Source organism: Amphibalanus amphitrite, unplaced genomic scaffold, assembly GCF_019059575.1.
Source record: "Amphibalanus amphitrite isolate SeventyFive unplaced genomic scaffold, NRLGWU_Aamphi_draft 000254F_arrow, whole genome shotgun sequence".
Taxonomy (NCBI): domain Eukaryota; kingdom Metazoa; phylum Arthropoda; class Thecostraca; order Balanomorpha; family Balanidae; genus Amphibalanus; species Amphibalanus amphitrite.
In genome coordinates this window covers 75,364-98,331 of record NW_024881749.1, presented here as the reverse complement: position 1 = coordinate 98,331, position 22,968 = coordinate 75,364, and the positions used below count along the sequence as shown (strand labels likewise).

Sequence of the window (22,968 nt, the reverse complement as noted above, 5' to 3'; positions counted from 1 at the left end):
TGAAAGGTTATTTTAAAAATTTGACCGCAGGTCAAGGTCATGACCTGACCGGAAAGGGTCATTCTGCAGATCAGTCGATCCGTATCGTCGGGCTGACCACATCTGACGTGTTGTCACCGCCCTAACACGTCTCTATCAAAAATTGAAGCCAAAAAAACCGTTTATGGTGATAAAATAGGTGACCGTTTATGACCTGAGATGACCCCAAGGGCACATAAAAGGACACATGTGCATTTTTACGATTCAGTGTGCTATGTTTACCTATGAACCGATGTTTAAGGGGGTTTTAAACGACATTCGTCCAAAAGAGGCGCATTTCACTTTTCTCCCACTGACTTGAGGTCCCAAAATTGACCTGACCTTAGGTCACAGAAACAAAAAGTCCGAGATGAACATTTTATGCATATTGTTAGTCTTATCAACCTCTAAAAGTTTTAAAAGTGATCGTTCAGTCGGTGTAGCTATAGCGGGTCTTTTAACTTTTTTTAGGTAAGGTCACTTGACGTGCCCTAGTGACCTGACCTTTAACGACCCTCATCTGAAATTTAACAAGCTGTGTAGAAAAGATGTATGAACAGGTGTACCAAAGACAGCGCAGGCGCTGCGCGACGCCGTTTTTGAGATGTTCGCGAAAAAAACCTAAGGAGGGGGTACCCCCCCCCCCCTCCAGCACGGCGCGGATTAATGGGAGACAATTGAAATGCTCTTCTTCTGAACGAAAACAACCTCAACCATCGGGATGCAGGTAAATATGACACATTTAATCGGTAAATGCCACTCGTGATGTGACCACTTTTATGCTACTGAGGTCATCTCAGGTCATGAAAGGTCTCCAGTAAATTTTGGACAATAACTTTTGATAAAGATATGGTAGAGCAATGCAACACCCTATATAATTATTTTCCTTCTCGAAAATATGGATCGACTAATATGCAATATGACCTTTACCGGTTAGGTTATGACCTTTACCTTAGGTCAAATTCTCAAATGCCCTTTTAATGTCAAATTCTAGTTCATTTGACTCGTCTGTCTCGAAAAATGGAACACGATGCTGGTTGAACTAATCTCATGCAGGTCTGAGCCAAAAGTTATTACAGATAAACGTCCTCCACGAAAACGTATTTTTTTAGGCTAAAACGTTTACCTTAGGTCAACTCTGAGATAATCAATAAGAGAGAGCATAAAAAAGAGCTATCGAATATGCGCTTTGCTGCGGCGCTGTAGTTCAATCTCTTTCTGAATCCTGACTTATGCGCCGCTTTGTCGAAAAATGTCAACATCGGCGAAATTTGATTTTCGGTTGTCGCTGGTGACCTGACCTTCGACTAGTTCGACCTAACCTTAAAATGATCTAAGTAGTTTTGTAATAGTTTTTGACGCTCTTCTCGACGTGGCCCACAAGCTGAGTTAGAAGTGGGTGTTCAAACACCCCCAGCAGGTTCAATAAAAAAAAAAACGCTTACGCTGGGGGCGGCACCCCACTGCTAGGCGCTGTCGGCATCGCAATAATGGGCGGCACAGCGCTGAGGGGCGCCACTTGCATTGAGGGGTGGCATTGTACGGTGAAGGGTCGCGTTGAGGGGCGGTATCGCAACGAGGGTGGCACTTACAAGGCTGCCTAATAAGGAACGCTTGGCACATCCAAGCCCAGCTCGGCGCCGCCTAGCTGCTGCATCTTGGAAAGGGCCCTTGGTGTCGATGAGAAAGCCCCATTGTCAAAAAATTGCCTAGCGTCAGTGGTTTCGGGGGGGGGGGGGGGGGGCGGCCGAAGTATCCAATTCAGTTTCGCGTCAGTGACTACTGGAGGGCGTCAACGACCTCGGATAGGGCGAATGTGATCTTCAGAAGGGCACCGGGTGCTCTAGAGGGGTGCAATGCTTGGATGGGGTCACTGCTGCCTTCAGTAGGGCGTCGGACGCTCTGGAGGGGCGCCATTGATCTCGGATGATCCGACTGGGATTTTCAGAGGAGCATCAGTGGTTTCAGAGGGGCGCCATTGATCAAGGGTGGGCCGACTGAAGCCCCGGGTCAGATGGGCGCCAGTGGCTCTTGAGGGGCGCCAGCGACCTCGGATTGATGGGGCGACTGTGATCTTTAGAACGGCGTTGAGGGGCGCCATTGGGCATGGATGGGGCCACTGTTGCCTTCAGCAGGGCGCCGCAGGGAGGCTCTGGAGGGGCTTGAGCTTGGGTGGGCCGACTGTAGTCTCCAGGGGCGTTGTCTCGGATGGGGCGAATGTGATTTTCAGAGGGGTGCCGGGTGTTCTAGAAGGGTGCCATTGGTTTCAGAGGGCTGCCATCGATCTTAAGATGGGGCAGCTGTAACCTTCCTTCATTTAGATGGGCGTGATCTTCAAAAGCGCGCCGGACGCTCTGGAGGGGCGTCATTGGGCTTGAATGGGGCGACTTTAGTCTCAAGCGGGACGACTACAGTCTCAAGGGGGTGGGGCGCTAGTGGCTCTTGAGGGCGCTATTGATCTCGGATAGGGCGACTGTGATCTCGAGAAGAATGCGGGTGCTTTAGAGGGGCGCCAGTGGTTTCAGGGATCGATCTTGGATGGGTCGATTGGGGCAGCTGTGAACTTCAGAGGGGCGCCGGGTGGTGATCTAGAGGGGCGCCATCAAGCTTTAATGGGGCGACTGTTCCGTTTTGGTGGGTGCCAGTGGCTCTTCAGGGGCGCCATCGACCCTGGGGGCTCGGAATAATCTGGTTTCCGGAGGGGCGCCCTTCAACATTTGGGGGTTCAGGTCGTATTTGGGGGTGCCCTGGAGATTATTTAGGTGTCCAGGCACCCCTAAATAGATATTGAGTTCGATCCCTGCCTACACATCACTTTTTAATTCATGTTCTCTCTGTAAAACGGCATCAGCCTAGTCGGCGCTAATTGGGGCGCCATTTGGGCGGCTGGGCGGAAAGGGGGGGCCATGGCCCCCATGGCCCCCCCCTGTCTACGCCACTGGCGCTGTCTTGGGGATAGGACATTTTAACAACTGCTTTAGCACCATTGTTAGGTAGAATAATTGGCGCCTTGAGACGCGAAAGTTAACTACACTCGCTCAGCCGCGCGATGGTTCGTGCTCCCACCCCACCTCACTCCCCAGCCCTCGCCAGCCGCCGCGCCGCGCCGACCCGAGCCATGCCTCCGGGCTCGGCCCTCACCGCTGCGCTGACGTCACAGGCGGCCCACATCGCCTTCCAGCCACCGACCCAGACCGGTGGCATACGGTGTGCCGCTTGACAAGTAAGTGAAGCAGCGCAGTCTACCGGTACCAGGCGGCTGCTGCCAATGCTGAGCCATAGGAACCCGGTGGATAAAGAGTTGTAGAACATCAATCTGCCCCCGAGTGTACCTACATACATCTCTGCTGCGGAGAAAGAACTCCTCTGGAAAATATTTGCATCAGACATCTGCGGATTTCGAAAAAGCGAGGGTCGGAGACGATTTTAACCATTGTAAGTACGGGGGACTTGGGTCCGTGTGTTTTTCCCGGGGCTTGATATTTGGAGCTACACTTGATGTGTCTTCAACAATAGCGCTGTCAGGGGCAGGATTTTGAGTGGATACTTCCTGGGGTCGGATCACAACGGGTTTAAACACATGACATTGGACGTACCTATAGAATAGTTAACAGCACTAACGCAACCACAATACACGTTGTGACCGAGAAGGCGGGGATAACGACAGTTTTATTATGCTGAGCATTGCGTACTCGAATCTGCTGAATATGTTTCTTCAAGTTAGACAAACGGACACTTTTGTCCTGAAGTGGGGACATGAAGTTGACTGCCTCGGGGAGTGAAACATTAGTTTCCGAAAGATCAACATGTACCTACATTTGACCAAACATTCATTACATGGTCGAGAACTCTTACATCCTGATTAAACTTAGTAAGAAGCTGAGTTGCCTGGTCACTTCGCAATTGTTGGCGGTGCTTTGCAAATACAGGGTGTCCCATAAGTTCGTTCTCACCTAAATTTTACGTTTTTACGCTCTCTTGCTTAAAGGGAGATAATGAGCTTTCTTGTTTCTTAAATAAAAATTACTCGACATCTATACTATTTCTACTGTAGTTTCTATAAAATATGAAAATTTCCTAGCACATTTTCGTATGTGAAAAAGGTTTTTATTTTTGCAAAAAAGAAGCAGTACTTGCAGTAGACTTGTAACACCCACCGAAATGCGTTGTCCTTCTCTATAAAAAAGTCGCAGTATATGGCGCTTTTGTTTCAAACAGCGACGCTTGGGTTTGGTTTATGTTATCGCCTTGTCGTTGCTTGGTTGTAAGGATTCTAATTTGAATTAGAGTTTATTCGGTTTAGAATTAATTAGATTCTAATTCGGGGGTACATAGTGCCTACTCTTCTTTGTTTCGGCATGCGGCATGCGGCACAAATGAACGGCATGCGCCAGAAACGCAGCCAAATCTTGCGATTGCGACTACGAAATTCATTATTTTGGCCTCAGAGCCTGAAGCGAAAAATACAAGCATATTTATTTCAAAAAGACTTCAGGTTTGTCGAACGGTGTTATGAGAATTTTGATAACAGTACTGCATAAGTTTTTCAGTGATGCCGCAAAAGTGTTGTATCTATCTTATTTTATTGTGCAGTCGGCGGGACCGATTCAAAATTGAGTCGTTGCTACTAAAATAGCAGCATATGGCGACAGATGATGAACAGGAAAAATAGTTGCGTAAATTTAGACATAAACCACCCCCAAACCATGAATATCTTTTGAAGGCACTATAGACGACCATTAACTAACTAGATGTGATGAAGATCAAATGTAATGAATAGGGGAGAGTGGGGAAAGATGCCCAGGGTTTTGCTATGTCATATATTATTCGAAAATGACAATCGGGAAGCAAAAATTTGGAGTTTCAACGGAAGCCGACATCATTTTTCTCCAAAAATATCACACTTTCGTGCCTGAAATATGATAACTTTTTTTGCTATTAAGCATTTTCCCGAAGAAGTGAAAGGGGGCATCTTACCCCACAGGGTGGGAAAGACGCCCCCTGGCGTTGGGTAAGATGCCCCCTGCACTATAAGTGACATAAATGGGCACGTGAATCGCCTGAACGAATCAGTAGTCCCTTCGAGCCTGCAGTAGACACCAAACGTTTTCGTAAGGGCCCTCAAAAGTAGTCGTAAAGGGCTTCAGAGGTCATCGTTAGGGCCATCATAGTCCAACACGGCCAAACAAGCCTCCGTGGTGGCGTTCGGAGACCACTGTGGGGCCCTTATAGGTCTTCATGATGCTTGAGGGCCCTCGAGCCCATCACGGGGACCTCAGATGCCAGCGCGGCCCGTGGAGCCAATGTGGGAGGGGAGCCCTCAAAGGATGTTGTCGGGGGCCCTGGAGCCAATAATGGGGCCCACAGAGGCCGTCGTGAGGGCTCTCAGAGTCAGATGCCGCCCAAAAAGTCGCTGTGTGGGCCGAGAGACCGGCATGGGAGCACCCGACCGTACTGGACTCTCAATAGTCCCAGATCGGCTTTTGTCTCTCATCACAAGTATGTAGGGGAGAGTGGGGCAAAGCGGCCACCCGGGGCAAAGCGGCCATCCATCGTTTTAGCCCTCCACAGCTGGCGTCAGTTCCAATTTATGATTTCCAATTATACTTCTCTTTGCGGTCGTTCGAATGAGCCAGACCGGGGTTTCAGGCCCATCGCCATTGTTCTGTGAAACACGGAAAAGCATTTCTTGCCAGGTTACCAATTATGTTTACAATTTTTAAATGTTATTTTATTCCATAACCATTTGGAATCTTTATAAGCGTTTTTGTCCATGCATTGCGTGGTTATCGTACATGCCTTCTACCAATTTTAATGCTTTTTACCCCACTAATAGCTGAGCTGGAATATTTTTGTCTCGGACGGCTTTGCCCCGGCCACTTTGCCCCGGGGCAAAGCGGCCGGGGCAAAGTGGCCAGCCCCCAATTGGCCATAAGTTGTTTCCATCTGGATAAAAACATTATTTATATTCAAATGTGCCGCCATGCATTCATCTTGGCCACTTTTCGGTTACATGAGTTACCAAATTATGCAATTAAATGTTTTTCCAAGAAAATTCTTTCTTTGTTTAGCAATAGGTGGGAAGATAACAAAGTTAACATCCATCTTCCCTTAAACCTTGTCACCATCAAATACCCTAGTCGTGCATGAGGCAACTATTCTGTTTCTCATATCGGGACTTGAGAAGTCGCCAGTGGCCGCTTTGCCTCAGGGATGGGGCAAAGTGGCCAATATGCTATAGGTTTAAAGTTTTGTCAATATCTCCCATATGTGAACGCCTTTGGAAATGAAACGCAGTTGGAATAAAAGACAATTTAATAGGGAACACATTGGTATAGAAAGAATCTTTCCAAGTCTAAAAATCAAGCGTCGGCATCGTTAGAAACGTTAGGGTGGCCGCTTTGCCCCACTCTCCCCTAATAAATGATTTGACGGGCTGCTTGAAGGACAGCCTACGGATTTAGGGGGGCGTCTTTCCCCATCAGGACAGGGGGCATCTTACCCCAAGGTACCGAAGTAACATTAAATCAGTACAATTTGTTAGCCATAAAGCTACACCCTGAAACAAACTGTTTGGGACACAGTACACGCATGTTAACCCGCGCCCTGCTGGGGGGGGGTGTTTGAACACCCCCCCTTGTGGTTTTTCGCAAATATCTCAAAAACGGCGGCGCGGAGCGCCGCCGTTTTTGGTACACCTTATCATACATCAATTCTACACATGTTGTGAAAATTTCAGACCAAGGTCATTCAAGGTCAGGTCACCAGGTCACTTGAAGTGACCTCACCTCATAAAAACTTTCAATGTCTGTCATAGCTACACCGAGTGACCGATCGCTTTGAAACTTTCAGCGATTGCTAAGAGCAATAGCATGTACAAAATGTATATCTCAGAATTTTGATATCGATGACCTAAGGTCAGGTCAATTTTGCGACCTCCCCATTATAAGTCAATGGGAGAAAATTGAAATGCGCCTCTTTTGGATGAAAGACATTATAAACACTCCCAAACACCGAATTACAAGTGGTTTGGACACACTGAACTTGAAAATGGTGTTCGTGACCCCTGTTTATGCCCTGAGGTCATCTTAGGTCACGAATGGTATCTAACAGTTTTTCGCAAATAACTTTTGATAGAGGCATGCTAGAGCGATGAAAACTCCTTAGATGTGTTCAGCTCGACGATACGGATCGACTGATATGCAACATGACCCTTTCCGGTCAGGTCATGACCTTGACCTGAGGTCAAATTTTCAAGTTGACCTTTCAAGGTCAAGTTATAGTTCATTCGATGCGTCTTGACGAGAGGAACACGATGCCGGTAAAAGTAAGCTCGTACAAGGCTTGGGTCAAAAGTTATTGCAGAAAAACTGTTTTCGAAAAAATCGGTTATTTTTGCAGTTTTTGCCCCCTGCAGGCAAAACCGTTGACGTTAGGTCAAATCTGAGAGAATTACTCAGAAAGGGCGTTAATAGGGCTATCGAATGCGCTTTTCCGCGGCGCTGTAGCTCTATTGGTTCCCGAGTTATGCGTTGGCTTCTTGGAAATTTTCGACATTCGACCTGGAAATCGGCGAAATTTTGCCTTCAATGACCTCTGGTGACCTGACCTTTGACCTGACCAAAAAATTGACCGAAGTGATTTCGTCATTATTTTTTACGCTCTTTCGAACGCCGCCTTCCGCGTATCGCTACGTGGCCCAGGAGCCGAGTTACAAGGGGGGTGTTCAAACACCCCCCCCCCCAGCAGGGCATGGAAATCCAGGACCCCCAGCAGGGCGCGGGTTAATGTATCACAACTATAGCAAAGGGACGCAAAAATTATCTACCTTCTTTGATATTTGCAATGTTTTGACACCAAAATATTTTTTGAAAGCAGCAAATAAAAAACATGCAATCACCAGCCAGCCGTTGCCCAACTGAGCTTCGCAAATTTTTGTGCAGTTAACAAGGCAGGCTTCCGCTTTACGCTAAGAACAATAATTTCCAGGTTCGATTCTTTGTTTCGCCGCTAGAGGGGGTGGGGCGTCTTTCCCACCCTGGGCATCTTACCCCACTCTCCCCTACGCTCATTTTACAAAATTACATGCAAGTACCAAAAAGTGATGTAAGTACTTATTCAACGGTCATTTTCAGCGCTCCCCGCTAACGTGACTTCAAGTTGAGATATTTGCGGCAAGGTACCGAATTGAGCAAAATGGTTTTAATTTACATTATAACTTGTTGTGTTTTGTCAGAAAATGGTCCTAACTCAGATTTTGTGGAAAAAGGTCATAATCTCCCTTTAAAGGCACGCTGAAATTGGTTCGTTGCTGGGCTTACGTGCAGTTGCCATGGCTGGTAGAAATATGCTCCACAATAACTAATTTCTGTAGACAAAATAGTTTTTGCTAGAGAGCCCGTTTCCTACACAGACGGCTAACGCCGCAACATAGAGGTCTCCAATACGGGTACGTCTCGGTATTTAGTCAGCACGTGACCATTCGCGACGATTGAGGGTGATTGAGGCCTACCAGTCTGTAGCCAATATCCATCGCTAACTGGACGCACAGTCAGCAAGTGACGCCGATGATTTGTCGGGAGTCAATCATTGCAAGTTTATCCTCTTTTTTTTTGTCAGCTCTCAGGAGTGAGCCATGTGGCGCCAAAGTGGCCATCAAAAAGCTCAAAGGGTTAGAAAGTTGGTAAGCAGACTTTTCAGGATGGATTACCAGCTGTCTAAGAGTGTTCTTTCGAGGTACATAACTCAAGGTGACTTAAGCTTTGCTTACCGGAGGGCTCAAAACAGTCTAAAACGTCTTAAAATGGCCAAACATGAGCTTCGTTATGTCTGAGGCTAAAAAACTAAAGGGCTGAGGACATCAACCAGGTCATCTGGACTAACTAGTCCACGTTCGAGATGAAACACCCGTCCAAACCCGAAAACAACCCCATAAGGGTGAAGGAGGAGGCCTCCGTTTCGTCCCGTCATGTTCCTATGCGAAAGGCCAAGGTCACGGTATTTTGGGTTATAGGCGTCCAGACGCTGACCAGGTTGCGATTGGTGTCCCAGAAACAGCTTTGGGAAGCATAATGCTTTTCCAAGAACATCTAGGAGGAGTTTCAACCCTCAAGCTGAACTCGAACCGCGAGTATGAACACATTTATATAGGAGAAAATGGCATCCGAGAGGTCGTAGGCCCATCTTCAGGCAAGACAGTGCATTAGTGCACAGGTCAAGCAAAGCTTAAAAGCGGTGCAAGGAGACTGTGACAGGCGTTTGTGGCAAGACCACATGCCAGGCACCTCATCGGATCAAAATTTCATAAAAATTCGTTGGTTATGCTGAAATTGAGGCTCGTCGAAGCGTAGCGCTGTTCCAGCCTCGAGGAGCTCACGACGCATGTCAAGTCAGTCTGGATTAACTTTAAGCCTGCTATGCAGCCAAACATGCCGGTTGGCATGCCGCAGCAATGCATGTGGTCATGTGTTTGCCTATTAAATGGGGAGCACATTGAGGGGTCACGAATATATCAAGACGCAATGTACTCTGTTTCATATGCAAATATAATGTGAGAACGAACTTATGAAACACCCTGTACGAGTATACATTACTACTGACTTTACTTTTAAAGAGCTTCACATGATAATCTAGCTTCAAAACAAACGTCCATGGTGTCCTGGTTTCGATGGGGATGTGAAGAGTCCAGTGGTCGTATGAAGCGTAGAGACGGCCTCGGGGCAGGAAGAGAACGTTGGCCGTTGTCGGAGATGTCAGATAGAACAGGAATGTCAGGAAGAACGGTCTCGCCCACATCTCTGGAACACACAAAAAGAACTATCAACATTTCGCAAACATGAGGTTAGTACACGAACAATTGAACGGTTCACTGACCGGACGTAAAATGAACAATACATAAATGGCTGTGGCATACTAGCCAGAGTTGGTATATCGTTAAACACAGTACAATGTTGTAACGCGATTACGTTGTCTTCGGCATACAAACCGGGATCCATAATCTATATATCTGCTGCTATAACACTATAACACCATACTGCCGTTCGGCCTTCATCGTACTAGCTGGGTTCCATAAAACACTGTAGACATTGGGCCGTCGTCCGACCTGTAGTAACTCAGTGGTCCGGGGAACCTTTTAACATTTATTTCCAATTGTTTGAACATGTCGGTTATCAACTCCTCGTGCGTTTTCAGCATCTTAATTAACAGGTTTTCTTTCATACGTGGGTTAGTAGACATTAGCCGTTTTCACGACGGCCATGGTGCACATCTGGTACAGATTAGGTGCAGATTTGGTCAAATCAGGTTCAGTGTGTCTCTTAGCAGCTATCAGCTAGGGTTGCACTAAATGCTTATATGCCTGCTTTGCCATATTATCAGAGAGCATCATCGATTAAAACACTGAAGTAAATTCATAAAATGAAGATATTTGCTGTAAAAGAAATTAGGTGCAGATTTGGTCAAATCAGGTGCATTCGCCGGATAGCCCGTCATGAAAACGGCTATTTGCTCCTTTTCAATATTTACACCGTCGGCGTCCAATTCGTCTGAACCCGATCCGGGTCACGGCACCATTTGTAGCAATATACAAATTAAATAAACAATTTCTTATTTCGTGATAGTCTGTTTCGGTAGGAACTCTTGTTTTAGCCGTTCAACCAACACGGTCTTATCTTCCAGCATGTATTATAGGTTTGGCGATAGAATCCAAAATGATGAACAATTGGCCGAGACTTTGAAAACGGAACGTCAGGCCACGACGGTGGTCGACTTTAGAATGTTCCTTTCACACATACTACCCGGGCGCTAGGCGTCGGCTGACTCCATCAAAACGCCACACACGCGTCATACATACAGATGTACGTCGTATCATAGCACCAATCAGAAGTGGGCCAGAACAGGCATCACAGGTAAGGAGCGAGGACCCTATAAGGATATTGTTAGTGGGTAAGGGGGCTGGGCAGTAAGTACAGAGGGAGGTAGAGGACGGGGTAGGAATGAATATCGTTACAGGGTGAAATGCCATGGCGGCTCCGGCTCCGGCTCCGGCTCCGAGTAAAATGTTCCGGCCCCGGCAGCTCCGGCTCCAATACTCAGTACATATTAAATACGGGTGGCAGAAAAAAATGGGATTGATGCACGTTGCTTCTGCATTTGCATTACAAGGCTATTTTCATATTTTACTGCCTGGAACTGCAAGTTCAAGGCAGTTCAGTTGGAACTAGGTAAATAATGTTTTCCTCTTTAAAAAAAGGAGCCTGAGTCGCCCCTTTTTTGACGGCTCCGGCTCCGGCTCCGGGCTATATTGTTTCACGGCTTCGGCTCCGGCTCCGGGCAAAATATGCCGGCTCCGGAGGCTTCGGCTCCAGCTGCGGCTCCGGCTCCGCACCCCGGCCCTGCCTCAAACCGAAAGTCTGGATCCACCCTGGTGCCCTAGCTATTCTCAAACTAGAAGTAGCGCACACAGATCTCGCGGTTTATATGTATATGCATAGATGTCGCAGCTATAGCGACATATGCAGTGCAAATGGTAGCAGACAGCAGTAGGTTCCCCTACCAAAGTGGTGGTTTTCTACCACAGACGCTCGTCGAGGTCAGAATTTTCCAATACGCTTCCGAAAATGTACCTCTTTGGGGTGGTATTTTGCACCGTTAACGAGTAAACGACTAATTAACATTTTAACGGGACACGGCGGGGTCTTTTGATTTGGCTGAAAATCGGTGTACAGCGCCTCCTCGATGCGCTGATTCTGAAAATGTACCTACCTCTTTGGGACGGTATTTTGCACCGTTAACGAGTTAACGGCTAATAAACATTTTAACGGGAAACGGCGGGGTCTTTCCATTTAGCTGAAAATCGGTGTACCTACAGGGCCTGCTCGATGCACTGATTCCGAAAATGTACCTCTTAGGGGCGGTGCTCGATGCGCTGATTCCGAAAATGTACCTCTTTGGGATGGTATTTTGCACCGTTAACGAGTTAACGGCCAATTAACATTTTAACGGGAAACGGCGGGTTCTTTCGATTTGGATGAAAATTAATTTACAGGGCCTCCTTGTTGCGCTGCTTCCGAAAATGTACCTCTTTGGGGTGGTGTTTTGCACCGTTAAAGGTAGTGTGCCACCTTTGAAAGATTTCCCATTTTATTTTTCCTAGGATAAGAAGCTTCTGTTTTTACCTAATATCGCAAAAAAAATCAAAAAATGGGCCTGGAATAGTGCCTTTTTCGTCTAAAAGTTTTTCGGTTTTTAGATATGTATAACAACTGTAGTGGGCTCACCTGCAAACAGGCGTCGGGCAACAATCGCGAATGCGGCGCACTTGTGACAATAAGCAAAGGTCATTATAGTGTTTTGACCATACGACGTACGGGAATGAGTTATCAGCTGTCTAATCGTAGACAACACAATGTCGAGCCTTAAACTGTAAGCCCGTATTGGTATTGTTTCTTTTATTTGGCTGTCGAACATTATTTATGGTTTGAAATATGATTTTATGTAAAATAATTGATATGAAAAGCCGTCTTATAAGTTATGACCCCATTTCACCACACGCAAGTGGCAGAAATGACAATGATCAGCTGACGCATTTTTCTTGGCCGAAGTCAGAGCGCGCGGCCCGACGCACCACGCGTATTTGGAAATTCCGACCTCGACGAGCATCAGAAGCCACCTAACAGGCGTGTTCGAGACCGCAGGAGATGATGATAAACGGGTTTATCGAAACTTGATTGGATGAGCATATCGGTAATAGCGATTTCAGTGTGTGCATTTATTGTTCATAGTGGTGTGAAATGTGGTTGGGGTACGACCGACAACCCGTCGGGGCGAATTTCGCACTGGGGTACTCAAAATTTGAAGAATTTAAGACGTTTCCATGAGTTTTGAAGGTATGGATAAGTTCTAAAAATCCGGTTCTCCTTATCTGGGCCATTAACTCCATACGGTCCAAGAAAGCTGGCACACTACCTTTAACGGCTAATTAACATTAAGGGGAAACAGCGGGGTCTTTCGATTTAGCTGAAAATCGGTGTAAAGGACCTGCTCGATGCACTGATTCCGAAAATGTACCTCTTGGGGGTGGAATTTTGCACCTTTAAAGGAAACAGTTCACTTTCCAGAAATTAGTATTTTGCTATGGATTTACGATTTTTTATGCTCAAAATGATCAGAAAATAAAATAAAACCTTTTTGTAAAAACAATTATTTTCTATATTTTAATATAGGACGAACTATATTCTATGTAAAATAATGATTGACGCGGAAGCTTATTACGCATTGACCAATCATATTGCGTAGTTCAAACCTACGCATGCTGCATTAGCTGTAAGCAGCATGCTGATTGGCTGACGATGACGTGGCTGCATTCCTGTGCAAGGCACACATTCCTCTGCAAGGCACTCTTTTCGGAACGAGAAATGGAATATCTTCGTCTAGGGTGATCGTTGAGCCGTAAAAGCTCCTGATTTGTGCTAGTCTCAGCTCAAGCTACGAAACTGCTATTCCAGTTCAAAATCCCATGTTAAAAGTGAACTATTTCCTTTAACGAGTTAACGACCAATTAAAGGAAACCTCCCACCTTAACATTAGATTTGAGTTGAGATAGCCAAAATGGGGTCCCTGGCTCACAATTACCTACCGGTTTCGGCACTCACAACATCGAGAAATGCCTTAAGTCGGAAATATTGAATTTCAAAATTGCAGCATTTTGATTCAGAGGGGCTAATGCTTAGGAATACCCCTCTGAATGTGTGACGTCAGCGCTGATATCTAACGATTTTTAAATGTTTGACTAAAACGTTTTGTAGCACGCGGTGGTATATGCTATTTGCGCGCAACATCTGCCGCAAACGCCGCACTTCTAAAATAAAGTCGCTAGAAACAGCGGAGATCCCAAAAAAGTAAACAAAAGTAAAAAGTAAAAGTCTAATATCTTGAAAACCGGTGAATATTTTTCGGTGAAATTTGGTAGATATTCGTTTTCGGCTCGCTCTTTCTGAACCGAGCGACATCACTTTCATGCCATTTCATAAACTTTTTTGAAGGTGGGAGGGTCCCTTTAACATTTTAACGGGAAACGGCGGGGTCTTTTGATTTGGCTGAAAATCGGTATACCTACAGGGCCTCCTCAATGCGCTGATTCCGAAAATGTGCCTCTTTGGGGTGCTATTTTGCACCGTTAACGAGTTAACGGCCAATAAATATTTTAATGGGAAACGGCGGGGTCTTTCGGAATCAGCGCATCGAGGAGGCCCTGTATACGAACTTTGAACTAAATGGAGACACCCCGAAATGTGCTTCTAAATCGATATATGCTGCTGAAATATTAACGGGTCGTTAACGGTGCAAAATACCACCCCAAGGCCCAAAGCCTACCTTTTCGGAATCAGCGCATCGAGCAGGCCCTGTATACCGATTTTCAGCCAAATCGAAAGACCCCGCCGTCTCCCGTTAAAATGTTAATTACCGTAAAGTGGGGCTATTTGTGACAGTGGGGCTATTTGAGACAGTATTTAAAATCGCGATAAAATGAAGATCGTTTGATTTTTATGTGATGTTTTTGCTCAGGAAGGTGTGGAATCGAGCAGTGAATCGCCTGAGCAAAAATTAAGCATATATCTCAAACGGTTTTTATTTTATAACAATTTTAGATACTGTCTCAAATAGCCCCACTGTCTCAAAATCGGCTACCTTACGGTAGCCGTTAAAGGAAATAGTTCACTTTCACGAAATTATTTTTTTTTGCAACGATTTATTATTTTTTATGTTCAAAATAATCAGCAAAGAAAATAAAACCTTTTCATAACAAAATATTTTTTTCTATATTTTGATATAGGAAGAACTTTTCAGTTTCTGTAAGGCACACGCGATCCAGTATGAAAAGAGCATGGGTCCCGAAAATTCTTCAGAAACAGAGAAATTATCGCAGCCACCGGCATTTGGGCGATCTGCTCGATCTGATAATGTTCCCCTCAGGCCCATGTCGTCCCCTATCTCCCTGTGTGTCCAAGTGCACAGATGACGTCACACGAAGGGGCGGAGTCGGGGGCGGAGCCTGGCGCAACGGCCGCCATATTGGAATTTGTTTTATTAGAATATACTCTATATTTTGGGTTTCAGTCAATTGTTATCGATAGTTTTATGAACGGTTAGCTGTAATATAAGTGATTTATCAAGAAAAAACACATAATCTGCTTGAAATTTCAATTTTAGTACGAACCGCGCCTAGATTCGAACGCACGATCTTTGGATTACGGCGCAAGCATCCTAACCACTACACTACCGCGGCGGCGTGGCGGCCGGCGGAATGGAGGCTGCGGAGGCATGGGGGCTTTTTTACGCATTTTTGGAAAAACTAATGGGTTTAGGGAAAAACGCTTCTTAGATAATTCGAAGAAAAATGTCTCGGCTTTCCGATGATGCACTTAGTTTTGTGCTAGCTTTAGGAGAGTTTGTTCCACAGCGCTTCAAAAATCGCCCATTTGCATAGGACTTAAACGGGACTTCAAGACTTGCCCCCAGATGACGTCATGAGCTGACGTCACGATCAGGTAGAATCACCGGACGACCCTACCTGGTATATAGGGCCTTGGTTCCCCTGAATACGCAACCGAAGTCGTGACGTCACGATAAGTGGCTGTGGCATAATCAGCTGACGGCCCCGTGCTAAAGCAATGGGGCAATATTTTGCCGATCTTTCCCAAGAAAACTGGACCTAGTTAGATAGTTTTAGTAGCTGAATTTAGGACAACGATGTATGATCTATTTTTCTATGAAAAAAATATTGCAAAATCTAACAACGCAAAGCACAAAATTTCGTGAAAACCTAATTGGCGGCGAAGTTGACGCAGAAATACAAAACATTTTGGATCAAGAGGTTTAAAATAATGGATTTAAAATAAAAAAGATTTTCAAAATAACTTATATGGTGAATTTTCTCCTTTGCTTTTTACAAATAAAAAATATTTATCCAGCTCAAACTCAAATATGTCAAACCTTACGCATCAAAATCCTCCCGACGCGGTCACAGTTCGCATCTCAAGGTCATGTATTTGGTGCGTCAAGTTCGCCGCCCGTAACAATTTCGCGAAATTCGGTCCTTTCCGCTTTGAAACATAGCATTTTTTGGGCGTAGAAAAATAGAATATACTCAGTTTACCTAGAAACTGGCCCCCAAACTATCTAACTAGGTTCAGTTTGTTCTAAAAATGCTGATAAAATTTCGTCCCATTGCTTTAACACAGGGCCGTCAGCTGATTATGCCCCAGCCACTAGTCATGACGTCACACTTCGGTTGCGTATGTCCTAATTGATCAGTACGAGAATTTCTCTAGAGTTCTCGGGGTGCGGTTATTTTTTCTCATCTTAGTTTACTATTTTGGCGCGATTTTGACAATTTCTGGCGCATTCCACTTATTTACTTTAGCGGCCATAGAGCAATGGTTTACTAACGGGAAATGTGATGGATTGCAGCAGCAATGCTTGGAATATAAAGAAGAAGTGAAGCAATTATGTTACCTATTATTTTTTATAAAGACAGAAGGAACGTGGAAGAAAAAACATTTTGTGCAGCATGTGAAATCAAGGAAATAAAATGGAAGAAGGGCTGCTACTTTTCATGCGCCCGAAACCAGCCACCTCATCATCATAGCATGGTAATGATAGTTTAAGTTTATGTTAAAAAAGAATAGGAGCTGCTGCAAAAGTCTTTGTGATGCCTCAAAGCCGTTAAGTCAAGTCAGGCATGCTCTTACAGACTGAACGTTCAAGTTACGAGACCACATCATACCGCTCCAGTGGCTAGTGCTTGAACTTGTCAAATACCTAAATGTTTTACTCAGAAATTGTTTGCTTTATTGGTTTCATGAGTTTCACCAGATAAAGATACAAGGCTGGCTGATTTGGTGTTAGTTATTCATATTAAAGTGCACTGTTTGTGACAAGATTATGGAAATTGTAACCTCAATAATGAAATTTCATGCTGTCAAAGCTATGAGATGTTGCCTTGAGTTTGAACTCAGGCAAACATGGATTGAAGCTGTTTTCTAAAAAAAAAAAACTGCTTTTGAGTAACTTTCACCTCATAATTTGTATTTATTCAATCTCAGAATGGGAGCAAGGCTGAATCACAATTATCTTTTGGGAAATGCTCTACAAAACTGCATTGTTTTTATTTCTGTGGCATGATTTTGTACCTAATTCAAAGACTTTCTCTGGTGTAGTTTGTACTTTGTAAGATTGTTTGAACTTCTACTTTCTGACCTGTTTGGTGCCAATAAATCCTGCAACCTATTTGGCTTATTTACCCATCTCTCTTGCCATTCCTACATATTTCATGTCAGTCTATTGCATAAATATTGTGTAGTTAACATACTTCATGATATACAAGTGAATGGTACCTATAGCGGCTTGATGTGGGTAAATGAGAACCAATGCACCTATATTTTTTTTACAATGGCATCAAGTCCTCTTGTCACGGCCATGGATATCACAGAAGATTTTACTGAACTGCGCAAGAGAATCCTGTGCAAGGAAATGTTTTGCATGATTTAGCTTAACAGCATAAATTTTATTTTCCCAGTTGCATTGGAGCTCTGCTGGAGTTTGCTGATGACAGGATGCTGAAGGGCTGAAGCTGGTAGCTCTGGCAGGAGTCCAGTGTCCACCAGCTCAAGATCCGACGCCCCCGCGTCGCCGCCGTGCGGCCCTCCGCGGAGACGGGGACGGCGGTCATGATTGAAGACACCGCATTTCCCGCCTGGACTGTCCGGTCGGAGACTGGTAATCCCTCCGGTGAGCCGCACACCGTGGAGCTACTGCACCGCGCGTGTCCACCCGCAGCGCAATGCCAGCGACAATGCCGTGAGTGCGACATCTGCGTGCATATGACGCAGTGCGACTGTCACGACTCGCGGCTCAGTGTTCTGTCAGTGTGACAGTGCGGTTTAGTGTGACAGTGCGGTTTAGTGTGACAGTGCGTTTTTTTTTTAAACGTGCGCTCGCGCTCGTTTTAGCGAGGTGCTCTGTTGTATATAACCACCTTGATGGAGACCTATGTGCTGCCGCTTGAGTTTCAATGTACAGTTTTATGCATCAAACTAGCGTAAGTAAACGGCTGTCAGAGGTCACTTTGAAGCGCAATTAGTACCCATAACCCAGCTGGGTTGAGCGAGTCATGTGACTAGTCCCGATGAACGTACTGTTTCGATGTCGTCAGTCGTAGACTTTTGTAAACCATTCGTTTCGGAGCTCTGTGTTGTGTTGTTCGGGACCGCAGTTGTTTGAGCAGTTTGCTTTATGCGTCGTACGCTGACAGAACGCTGGTCGTACACAAATCATGTGTTTCCTTTCACCCCTAATGGGTTACTGCGGTACCTACCTATGCAGTTGGAATGTGTCTCGAGACACTAACTGGTCGCACTTGGTTGTGAAAATGACACTAGCTGGTCGCACTTGGTTTCAAGCTGCGCTTGGAAATCGTGCAATTCTATTTGCATTTTGCAATGCAATTTTATTGCCGTTACCGTATTGGTAGATAGTGTCAGAAGTTGGCCATTTGATACGTTGTCACTTGTCAGACGCTGTTGCCTTAAAACTGACAAATTGATGGGCCGCGTTTGTGTTCCTGTTAAGAAACGGATCTCAATATAAAGTGATTCAGAGGTAGGAACCTGAATGCATTCGTTCAGACTTTTCATTTTATGGGGATGCACTGTTTCATGAGCAAGAACGAGCATGGCTCTGGTTGAGCGAAGCGCAATCGATGTTTGTTATCGTGTTTGTAGACTGTGGCCATATTTACATCACTATTCAACTCCACGCACCAGCATTATTTAAACTGCTTGAACCTCTTCTTCATTTCGCTAAATTTCGGGGTCGTCAACCTATGGTCCGTGGCCGTTACGTTTGGCCAATAACTAGATTTATGCATATTAACTGGTTCATATAATCTCAGCATGATGCCCCGGACAATTTTTATTTGATTCACTGATAATGAATGCATCCCAGTACCGCACAAACTGAGACTGAAACTGGACAACTCGCTTTTCGAGGTTCAAGTTCATTATCTTCAGATGTTATGGTATGGTAGCATTTAATGTTCGAAGAAAATGGTCAGCGTTAGCAGTGCTAAGCGGGTATTATGAGCTTTCAGTTATTTCAATATCTGTGTAGGCTATTATTCTTGTGGTATCTCCTGTCAATTTCACGCGGAACATATAGTATTATCTTATACAATCGCGGTAATTGCATATTTTCTGCCGGTTACTGTTATCATTGATTCGTAATATTTCGCTACGAGCGTGGCTCGATTCACATTGTTATTATATTGGCATTCAAGATTTAAGAATAAAAATCTTTTAATGCATTCCAATTCCATCAAAATGTCAATATGCAAAAAAAAAAGTTCTAAAAGTTGCAGCAGTTTTGTGAATCAAACATAGCTGTAAAATAGGCCTGTATAACTTCAACAACAGTGCGCCGAGAAACGTCTAAAAACGCGTAAACAAAAACTAAGATGTAAAAAAATAACTGCACCCAGTTCTCGTAGATAATTTCTTTAGTTTCTGAAGAATTTTCGGGACCCATGCTCTTTTCATACTGGATGGAAATTTATGCAAGGCACACATCCTCAACGCAATCGGGACGAGAAATAGAATATCTTTGCCTAGGGTGATCGTTGGGCTGTAAAAGCTCCTGATTTATGCTCGTCTCAGCCCAAGCTACGGAACTGCTATTCCAGTTCAAAACCCATGTTAAAAAGTGAACTATTTCCTTTAACGCGCTAACGGTGCAAAATACTACCACAAAGAGGTACATTTTCGGAATCAGCGCATCGAGGAGGCCCTGTACCTATTCCGATTTTCAGCCAAACCAAAAGACCCCACCGTTTTCTACCTCAAAGTCAAAGACGTACGTTTTCGGAATCAGCGCATCGAGGAGGCCCTGTGTACCAATTCTGAGCCAAATTGAATTACCCCGAAATATGCTGCTATGAGGCTGATATTCGTTGCTGCTGAATTGACAGACGTGGATAATGCAACTCCTCCATGATGCAACTATTTTGAACAGAAATGTCAATTGTGCGCCACAGACGTCTATCGATCGCTTGCTTGTTTGTAAACAATTGTTTTGCGCCTCGCTTTTTCAGCATAATTTCTTGATTAGAAGTTAGTTTTTTTATGTTATTTTGCCTTGATTATGATGATGTATTAGAAAACAACTAGTTTTTTTTTCAGGTAGTTGCCAGGTCAAACTGCACAGCAGTGTGCATGTGTGCATGAAGGAACCGGAAGCTGAGGAGTGAGGAGTTTTAGGTATTTACTTATATCAATATGCAAAAAGTGCAGAAATTTTAAAGGCCCTGGCCTCCAGGATTCCATCCTATTGAGCTCCTTGCAGTGTCCTGAATCAGTCATAAAAATTAGGACTTTTGCCCTTCAATTGCCAATCACAATTGGTAGTTCTGGATCCACCTCAGTAGGCGGAACTATGGTCAAGCGTACCCATTTTCGGGAACGCATTTGCGTTCCCATGTTTGGGAACGATAAACCCAAATATGGGAACGCCATGTAGGAACTATTTAAAACAAGAAAAAGAACCGTTAAATGACGTCTAAAAAATATAAAACGATCGTGAACCGCCTGATATTTGTCTCAATATTGTTGCGAAAGAGTTCGATAATGTAAGGCCCATCGTAGTTTCAAATCATTCCCCTATTTCTAAAGCAGTCCATCATCCGGGCCGCGAACCCAAATTTGGGAACGCTCTCGTACACTGGCGCTGCAAGCGTTCCTTATTATGGGAACGGCGTACCCAAATTTGGGAACGATTTCAACGACCCCTTTCAGGGGCTCTTTTCATTAACAAGCATCACGTCCAACGCCGCAAATTATTGTTAACACAACAATCATCAGATGACCTTTCCGGCAAGACCATTGCATGTTTCGCCCGGTCTTCTGCGCTTTTATTCCCGTCGATCTCGCAGCGGGCACGCCCCCCTCTGCAGGATTATGTAATTCACAACGCTCAGCGATGTTCAACAAGGTCTTCCATACCTATATCCACCGTCCGCGCCGAGGGTGGAGACATGTCAAGCACCTGTCTGTTTATCACCGATAGTTGACGAGCACAAGGAAGTATCCAAAAATGGGAACGCTGAATATGTTACACCCTCAAAACACCTAGTCCCATGGAAAATCTAGTTTTTTCCTTTCTTAATGAGTGTAAGTGGCAAAAGGCCTGGTAGGATGGGCACGAGGAATGATCGAAATCAGGATAAAAATTATAAATAAGCCACACAGAGCGACCTATATAAGAGAAATTCTCCCAAAACGATCATGCTCAGAAACACGAAGGACAAAAACCACGCTCATGACGCTCCTTATGAAACAACGCTAAACAGCTAGCATCCAAATAAAATATGTCTTTCCGGGCTGATAAAATACAGCTGAATAATTTTAAACCACTGAAACTGAATTTACAACAGTAGTTCGGTAAAATCACTGACGTTCCACGCGGTCGTGCGCCCCGACACCAAAAGTCAACAATATTACCTCGGGACTGTCCGCGTGTTCGCTTGCATATGTCAGCATCTAGTGTCGCTAGAATGAAACTTCATAACCAGGCGAAAATTATTATACTTGACCTCAAAATATTAAAAACGCTTCATTTTCCTTTAAATTGCATGTTAAATGTAGTATAACCCATGTTTTCACCATTCCGTCATTTCAAAAAATCATTAAAAATATCATTCGACGGTCAATTTCCTTGTTCAACGGTCAGATTAAAGATAATTTTATAGAGATTTAGTAGATACTTAAATTAGCGTGCACTTTTTTGAGACGTGATGCACTAATGAGTTTTAGTGGGCGAACGGCCGACAAATTACCTTCCGTTCTCATAAATGGGAACGCCCGTTCCCATATTTGGGAACTCCGCTCCCAAAAATGGGAACGTTCCTATATTTGGGTACTCATGACCATAGTTCCACCTACTGACCTTCAGTGTAGGTATGCGCTCCTTCATCAATACGCGATTTACCATAAGCTACCGGATCGCACGCAACGTCATTCGAGTGACGTCAGGGCCCAGGGGTATGCCTCAGCTCCCAGCGCGCGCAGTGTCGGGTGGTGAAACAGGGCCGGGGAAAAGCGGCAGCACACTGATATAAAAATAGCGACCGAACAGAGCTGATGTTTCAGCTTTAGGCAAATGCAATGGTGAAATCCTACCTGTCTGATGTTTATTAGCCCTTATATTTATGCCTAGAAATAGTCCTACAAATACATTTGATGCATAAAACAATATTTATTCGATCTACTCAGCTTTTTGTTCTGTTTAAGCCATTTTACATGTAGTACGGTAAGGATGCTTTCAGCACAAATACAGGCAACCACTAGAGCAATGTGAGTTGTCAGTAGTACAGCTGTATCTTAGGAACTGTTTGTCAGGTTACCATGATACTTGAAATGTAGCTTACGAGTATGATTCTGCTTGCACCTGTAAGATCATCTTTCGCTGTATTCCTTTGGATCACTCTGTATTTAAAAATCATCAGTCAAAGCCATCTGTTTTCTGTTGCGATTGGTAGCAACTCATGTTGACATTAGCCGGGTTCACAACGGCATAAACCTGACCGGGCCAGCTAAGCCCTCTAGAGGGCCAGCGAGGCCCGTTTCAGTAGGAAGAAATCTAGTCTAAACTTAGTTGTGTTCAGTTCCTCCTATATTATTCAAAATAAAAGTGAAATGCAAACAAAATACGCATCAATATTGTGCAAACGAGTGTTTACAGATGAAATCATATTCTAAAATATCATTTTTACTTGATAAATCATAAGGAAAAAAGCAAAAACATTAGCATGTATTTCCTACTATTCGTAAAACTAACTTCAGACTAAATACACCAAATCAGGCAACTTTCCTATTAGAGATGCATAACGAGGTAACTGTT

The 22,968-nt window shown here is 44.6% G+C and overlaps 2 protein-coding genes and 1 long non-coding RNA gene across 4 annotated transcripts in view; 2 read left to right on the top strand and 1 right to left on the bottom strand.

Annotated features, from left to right (window-relative positions):
- Nucleotides 1–3,384, bottom strand: part of LOC122386519 (transforming growth factor beta receptor type 3-like) — a 103,455-nt gene extending 100,071 nt beyond the window's left edge. The window contains exon 1 of the mRNA XM_043375793.1: nt 3,351–3,384. The gene's annotated coding sequence lies outside the window, so the exon portion shown is untranslated. The remainder of the gene's footprint in view (nt 1–3,350) is intronic.
- A 12,970-nt stretch (nt 3,385–16,354) lies between these two features.
- On the top strand, nt 16,355–18,705 carry LOC122386517. Its single transcript, XR_006257394.1, has 2 exons — nt 16,355–16,670; nt 17,597–18,705. It is a non-coding gene; the product is annotated as an uncharacterized LOC122386517 (long non-coding RNA).
- Nucleotides 18,706–20,141: 1,436 nt separating this feature from the next.
- Nucleotides 20,142–22,968, top strand: part of LOC122386513 (zinc finger protein 112-like) — a 29,022-nt gene continuing 26,195 nt past the window's right edge. Inside the window, exon 1 of one of the 2 annotated variants that reach the window (XM_043375787.1) lies at nt 20,142–20,183. Coding sequence is in view for 1 of the 2 variants with exons in the window: in XM_043375785.1 (XP_043231720.1) it covers nt 22,384–22,421 (38 nt within the window). In the remaining variant the exon portion in view is untranslated. Of the gene's footprint in view, nt 20,184–22,292; nt 22,422–22,968 lie in introns of those variants that run through there. The other variant, XM_043375785.1, reaches the window with a different exon arrangement.